This window comes from Leucoraja erinacea, chromosome 33 (genome assembly GCF_028641065.1).
Source record: "Leucoraja erinacea ecotype New England chromosome 33, Leri_hhj_1, whole genome shotgun sequence".
Classification (NCBI taxonomy): domain Eukaryota; kingdom Metazoa; phylum Chordata; class Chondrichthyes; order Rajiformes; family Rajidae; genus Leucoraja; species Leucoraja erinaceus.
This window is the reverse complement of record NC_073409.1, coordinates 16,529,464-16,537,161: the sequence shown is the minus strand read 5'-3', so window position 1 is coordinate 16,537,161 and position 7,698 is coordinate 16,529,464. Positions and strand designations below refer to the sequence as shown.

The window sequence follows — 7,698 nt, the reverse complement described above, 5'->3', positions numbered from 1 at the left end:
TTACGATTGAGACTGAAGGATCCCAATACGAAACATCACCTATCCATGTTCTCCAGAGATGCTGCTTGATCAGCTGAGTTACTCCAGTACTTTGTCCTTTTTTGAATGCCAGCATCTGACGTTCCTTATTTCTCCAACTTATCTTTATCCACTCCAGACTTGTTATTGGAGTCACTAGGAACTGCAGATGTTGGGATCTTGAGTGAAGCATAAAGTGTTGGAGTAACTCAGCGGGTCAGGCAGCATCGGGGAGAGAAATGATTAGACAACATTTTGGGTTGGAACCCTACTTCAGACTTTCAAATCCCATTCCAAATTGCCCCCTGTCCATTCCCTCCATAGATGCTACCTGACCCATTAGGCTTTTTAAAATTCAGACTTGGTATTGGTTTATCATTGTCGCATGTACCGAGATGCAGTGCAGAACCTTTGTTTGCATGTTGTGCAATAACATTCGATAAAACTGTACAAGAGCAACATGTAGAGCAAAGATTATAATACCCAGAGGGCTGAATATAGTTTTTCAATATTCCAGTCCCAGAGAAATAGTCCAATTTCTGCAATGAAGTTGGGTTATAATCAAGTTCAGGCTGAATAGCCCCTTTAATAGCAGAAGGGTAGATGTGGGTCAGGACTGGGATACAGTCACAAATGCTTCCTTTCCCTGTCACGGGCCACTGGAGAGCATTGCTTCTCATCCCACCTCTCACAGAAATCCCAATGGATTTCAGTTGGATGGGAAGTGTCCAACCTCCTAAGCTGAGGGGTCTGAGGTACAGGAGGGTGTGTGGGGGGGGGGGGGGGGTGCTGGTAGGGGAGGGTAGGGTGAGGTAGGGTGCTGAGGTGAAGGGAAATGGAGGAGGGATGCTGAGGTACGGGGAGGGGGTGGGTGTGGGGTGAGGGGTGGGGTGTTGAGGTAACTGAGGGGATGGGTGTGGGGGGGGGAAGTGTGGTGTTAAAGTACAGGGAGGGGGGTGGAGGTGGTGTGCTATAGTACGGGGAGGGGAGTGGGGGAGGGGGAAGTGGGGTGCTGAGGTACAGGTGGGGGTGGGTGAGCTACTGGGGGTGGTGTCCCTGAGTTATGTGGACTCTCTCTCTCTCTCTCTCTGCTCCCAGGCTTCAGACCGAGACTCTGCAACGCAAGCAGACGAGGGCTCGCCGAGCACGACGAAACACCCCAGTTGCAACTCGTTAAACCAGGAGCCCACGGACGCACCCCTCGCCAAGAGGAGCTCGTCGGAGAACTTGCCCGACCCCCCCTGCACAGACACCACACAGGCCTCCTCCAAGAAACCCACCAATCAACCAAGTGGCACTAACCAGACTAACAACCCCATCCCCCCACGGTTACTCAAGCTAGCCAAGCCGAAGGAGAAGAAGTCCAAGCACCGCAAGAACAAGGGGCAGAGGTCTGGGAACCTGCCATCGGAGTATGGACCTGGTACGTCACAGGCAGACTGTGGGACCTGAGCAGGATCTGTCAGTTTTAAGGTGGTAGACACAAAACGCTGGAGTAACTCAGCGGGATAGACAGCATCTCTGATTTATTACAGTTCCAATGTTCACACTTAACAGTGAAGGAATGGATGACGTTTCGTGTCGCGATCCTTCATCACCAATTCCTTCGCTCCAGAGATGCTGCCTGTCCCGCTGAGTCACTCCAGCATTGTGTGTCTATTTTCGGTTTCAAACCAGCAAAAAGCAGTTCCTTCCTACACATTTAAGGTGGTGTTAGTTAGACATTTAAGATGGCATCTTTAAGTTGAAGAGACAGGTATTCAAGGTGACATTAGTGAGGCATACATTTGGAACATAGAACAGTACAGGCCCTTCGGCCCAGAGTGTCTGTGCCGAACATGATACCAAGACCATCACTTATTTACCTTCTCATAACCCATATCCCTCCATTCCCTGCATATCCATATGCCAATTCATAAGTCTTTAAATCACCACTGTTATAACTGCTTCAACCACCAGCAGTGTGTTCAAGACACTCACCACCCTCTGTGAAAAGAAAATTGCTCTGCTTGTCTCCTTTAAACTTTGTCCCTCTCAACTTAGAGCCATGCCCTTGATTTTTTCCATCCTAGGAGAAATATTCTGACCGACTCCTTCATCTATTCTGACTGTCTACGCTGTCTATGCCTCTTGTAATTGTATATACTTCTATCAGGTCTCCTGCTACCTCTGACGTTTCAGAGAAAATAATCCAAGTCTGGATTGTCATTTGAGATGGCATTGATGATTAAGATGGCTATTTATTGGCAAGCCAGTTGTCGCGTAACAACATAATGAGTTTGAAGAAGGGCCTCGACCCGAAACGTCACCCATTCCTTCTCTCCAGAGATGCTGCCTGTCCCGCTGAGTCACTCCAGATCGCGGAGTCCGGGGATATGGGGAGAAAGCAGGAACGGGGTACTGTTTGGGGATGATCAGCCATGATCACATTGAATGGCGGTGCTGGCTCGAAGGGCTGAATGGCCTACTCCTGCACCTATTGTCTATTGTGTCTATCTTCAGTATAAACCAGCATCTGCAGTTCCTTCCTTCACCTGCCTTATAATAACCGTTGATGACACTAGCTTGGATGCTGTTTTCACCATCATTTCTTCTGCAGGATCCACTGATTAAAGTATCATCTCCTGGTTCTGTTTTCCCTCAGATGTCCTCCCAGCAACAGGCAACCCGAAGTTCCACCAAGCAGGCTCGGACACGAAGCGTCCTGCAACTGAGCTACTGGGCAGCGAGGAGGTTTTCTACTGTTGAGCTATCCTGCACTAGGACTGGACTGGCACCTCGGGTGTTTGGGGAGGCAGTGGGAGGAGAGAGAGAGGAGACCGGCATTGCTGCAATGCCTCTGTGTGGGTGTCTTCAGTTGGTCCAACCATGTCTTCCTCCACTTCTAGTTGTGAAGGTTTTGCTCCAAGTGCAGGCAGAACCTATCAATATATATATATATATAGTTGGTGCAATGACCTCTCTGCACAACAAAAGAATCGATTGGGAAAGCACTGACCCAGGGCACTAAAAAAGAAAAGTGAAGTCTGCGGGCAAAGATTTAATGTCCCGACTGCCGTTGGGTGCGGATGGAGATAAAATTCAATCGGGAAGAGAAATGTTCACCACTGTTTTCCGTTCTGTTAAGTTCGAACATTGGAACTGTAACAAAGCAAGAGGCTGCGGCTCCCTCTCAGTTGTGTCAGGAGAGAAGAGCCCGTGTTTGAGGTACCTCCGTCACTGGACTTATCCGAGGAGGTGGATTCAGAGTTTGACATTTGACTGGTTTGATTTAAGCTTTTGATGTCTCCCGCAGCGAAAAATCACAGACGATCCATGTAACAAACTTGGTGAACAGCGCCTTGGTCAACAACCCCTCATGAAAGGTCTTTCACCACCAGATCTCGACGTACTCTCTCCTGGCACAAACTGTGAGGAATGGCACTGTGCTAATTGACCTATAGTCCAGTGAGAATGCTCCACTCTCCCCCGTTCAATGAAGCTTCATCCACACACTGTGGGCATTGGTGGAGAGAGAGCTCCTGATGCTTTTAAATCTACCCGACCAAAATTATCTGACCATCTGGAAAATAAGGGTGGCTAAAATCGGACAAGCTGCAGAGGCCAGAGAGCGAAGCACCGGCCAAATATCTTTCTTATCATTTCCGGTGTTGCTGGGAAGAAAAATCTCTCTCCAACGCACCACGGGGTTATAAATGTAAATAGCATTGCCGTGTGTGCAATGGCTTTTAATGGAAGTGCGATTCTCCCTTTTGAGGGAGACAATGGTTCTGAGGTTTGGTCTTCCCCCTTCCAAAATGTTAATATTTTTAAAAAAATTGAGGGGGGAAAAACAACGTCAAATATTAGTGTAAAATTAAATCCTGAATGTATAATGTTTTTAAAAAGCGAAAATTGTACAGTTGCAAGGGTGGAATGTGTCCACAAAGGTTTATACTTGATTTCTTTTACTTTTATATCCATTCTATTAGAATGCTGATGGGATATTTTAATTGCCTTTGTTTGGATCATCTCAATTCCGAAAAATGTACAGCATGGTCTTTGTCTGGACTGCTTATAATTTGAGGGGAGAGTTAGACCAAGGTGTAGCGTGTCATTCTCTGGAGCCTGGCTTTAAATCCAACCCAGACTGACGGGGGGTCAGGATGTCCAGTCCACTTAACGGGGTCCTGTGTGGAATGTGCTTCATCAACGACAGAGTATAAAGTTACCTGTGACTTGGCATTAAATGGGGGAAGTCTCACTCACTCACGCACACTGTTGATAACTGATCTGGGGCAAATGGAGAGGTGCCGCATTGGGTCCTTTGACCAGGAGGCCTAGCTCTTTGTGCAGCCATTCCCGTGCATCCTTGAGACTTGGTCAGGCACCTGTCAGGGTTCCACCCCACAGCATCGTGTGGGGCAAAGGCTCGCTGTTACCACTGATCACCTTCACATTCTCTAAGGCACCTCATGAAGGAGCACTGGATGCTTTCTTGAATACTGCGTAGGAAGGAACTGCAGATGCTGGTTTACACCAAAGTGCTGGAGTTACTCAGCAGGTCAGGCAGCATCTCGGGAGGAAAGGTATCGGTGACCTTTCGGGTCAGATTGAAGAAGGGTCTCGACCCTTCACGTCACCTATTCCTTTTCTCCAGCGATGCTGCCTGATCTGCTGAGTAACTCCAGCATTCTGTGTCTATCTTCTTGATTTCTGTGTTGTGTTAAAGTGCGGGTTAGGTTGAACAAGGTGAGAGGCCATGGGGAGAGGAGAATTTGCACTGTTTCATTGTAGCGGGACCAGAATCACCCAGTTTTGCCTTTGCCTTCATATCTCTGCCTTGCGGGTAGGGACTGTAGCCGCGAGGAAAGGAAATGGCCAGATCCACAGAATGAGAAACATAGAACGGTTCCTGTGGAGCCCCAGGTTACGTCTCACATTAGGTTGTGTAAGATTGAGTTGTGTCTTTCGAGTTGGGTACAGACAAACAACTGCAGGCTGTTCAATTGGATTCCATGAACTCATGGTGAATTTGTCGTTGTCTAGGACCGTTAACTCACGGAACCAACAATTAAAATCGTGGGCACACCTCACCACCGGCCTATTTTGAAGGGTCATCATCTGAGCATGGTTTGATGCCAAGAAGCACTTTAAAGGAAAAAAAATATTCATACACTGTGGAAATATTTCTTATTGCTTCAATCCGAAATCAATTCCAATTCCATGATGTATGTTTTATTATTGTGGTTTCACAAAAGCAAATGTCAGGGAAATATTTCACTCGAGTCTGAATGTGCAATGGCATTTCAGTTTTGGTTCTGTCTCCAATACCAATGGGAATGGGAATGCGTTTTACCAAATACCTAGTCTGCATGGAGAGAGTCCAAGCAGAGAGCAGGAATTAATGCTTTCAACACATTCTGTGGTCAAGTTTCCATTTTATAACCTCAAGGCACTGCTAAAAATTTCAGAAATGTTATTTTTAATATTTGTATAGAATTTTTCTTCCACTTTTTTTGTGGATTTTGATTTGATTATTTAATTATAGAAAGGGTCAGTGTTTTTTTTCTGGGACAGGGATCTATCTCACACATTGATCTTATGTTTGTGTGGCTCCCAGCTCTTAGACTATTGAGGAAAGTTCAATGTCAGAGTTGTTCAGAAACCCAGCTCTGCTAAATCTATGTCTATCCCACCCCAGAAAACTATTCCTGTCTGGTACATCCATTAACCTTTCTTATCTCCCCCATCTCCCCATCTCCTCTCTTGAAAGGTACTAACTCATGCTGGGTCACGGTTTCCATGGATACTGGTTGGTCGTTGCACAGGGCCTCATCCAGCCATCCACTTCATTCTTATCCAAGCCCTGGTTGGTGTAGAAACATTCAACCCTTAAGGCAGTTACATCCAAGGAAGAGGAACCTCTCTCACCTCATTCCACCCCACCCGACCCCCATCCCCCCCCCATAATGAGTGGCAGAAACTGGTGAGAGTTGATGGGAATGTGGGAGTGGGTTACGGGAAAATAAATGTGGAATAAATGGGTTGCAACGGTCACCTGCGTGGTAAGGACTAATGCACATGAATAACGCACTTTGTACAACTTTGTACAGGAAGGGAGGGGGGGGAATGCCCCAACTGAGGTGTTGCCATGGCATTGGTGTTTGGTCAGTGAACTCGTTCTATTGCCACTGGAATGGAGATGTCAGTGTACACAGATATGACCACTCTATGAGAACCACTCAGGCATGAGGGGGATCACCCAGGAGTCCATGCCGCTGGGCTGTTGCTTAAAGCACATTGACTGAAAGAGATTTCACTATTCAGAGGTGGATGGGGTTAGGGGAAGGCGTGTACACCAGAATTGTCCCCGATACCTCCCTGTATTAAAATGCATGGGAGTCTTTAGCACGGACAGCTTAATGTTTCTATCACAAAGCTGAGTTGTTGGTGCTCCAGGTGAGCTTTACCACAGCAGCTGTCTCTACCCCACACTTCCCTTAATGTTCTTTTTAAACCATGTTTTGGGACATCCAATAAACAAATCACTAATTCCAGCACTGGCCAGTATAGTCCACGCACAATATTTCAATTTGGAAACAGATTGTGTCTATAGGAACTGTCTTTAGGTGACACCTTCTCAAATATCCGCTGCCCATTCGATATTGAACCACAATAAGGGTTGATTTTCCACTGTCAGCATATTTTTGACGGGGAAGAGTTCTTTGTGCTTTGGAACTCCATGCCCACTATCATGCTTTCTCCTACTTCCCAAAGACACATGGTTCATTTAGTTGGTTATCTCCTGTGAACTGCCCCAAATGCATCAGTGAGTGAGGGAATCTGCAGGGCGTTTAGGGCAATGTGGGGAGACTAGCAGGAGAAGGTTTGCTACAGATTACTGCAGATTTCACCATTTTTTTTTTTTAAACAATCTCACCATTATTGCCATGTACTGATTAATCCATCGTTAATTTAACGGGCTTCACCTGTCTTGAGTTTGTGTGCACAAAATTGCACGGGATGCAAACTGCCATCAACCCATTCATCCGCACATCACTAGACACATGATGCCGAGGTAACACTTGTTTTTTCTTTAAAAAAAAAACAAGTTTTAAGAGTTCATAGACATAATTTATTTTTAATAGTTTTGAAAAAATTATTTTTCTTTGCCAGCAGCTTTGTTTCTGTGGATTTGGAGAAAGATTTTGATTAATCACGGGTGATTTTGCAAGTTTTTTTTAAATGAATGTTTAAATTCTCTCGATGCACTGTAAATTTGGTAAATGCATAACCCGTTCCTTCTCCTGCCCTCCATTATATTCCTCGACCATAACCTGATTTCGAAAGGGCTACTAGATGTAAACATTCCATGAGAACTCCCTGAAACATCCTGGACTGACCAGCCCGACAGAGACGAGTGGAGGCGCAGGAATCTTACCGACCTGTTTTGATTCCAGCCTCCAGAGTCCCCACCCTGGTCCCCATTTTCAATGCCGTTTAACCTGCTCGATTCAGACACGGCTGCCTTGTACGGAGAATGCATATGCACTAACTGAATTGTGGAGCGCTCAGGATCTCTCTCAAGCATTTTATATACCTCTCTGCTTACAAAAAAAAGGGTTCCTGAGGATTAACTTCTACTGAGGTACACCGTGTATTTTTTCTTGATTCTCTGTGTAAAGAAAAAGTGAAAAC

General features: G+C 46.1%; 1 protein-coding gene across 4 annotated transcripts in view; it reads left to right on the top strand.

The window, feature by feature from the left end:
* The window catches only part of LOC129712758 (A-kinase anchor protein 13-like), a 387,357-nt gene extending 381,320 nt beyond the window's left edge, over nt 1-6,037 (top strand). For 3 of the 4 annotated variants that reach the window (XM_055661466.1, XM_055661465.1, XM_055661467.1), the window contains 2 exons: nt 1,117-1,441; nt 2,663-6,037. In XM_055661466.1, the coding sequence (XP_055517441.1) occupies nt 1,117-1,441; nt 2,663-2,766 (429 nt within the window). In that variant the 3' untranslated portion in view covers nt 2,767-6,037. The remainder of the gene's footprint in view (nt 1-1,116; nt 1,442-2,662) is intronic. The other variant, XM_055661468.1, reaches the window with a different exon arrangement.
* The last annotated feature ends 1,661 nt before the right edge of the window (nt 6,038-7,698 follow it).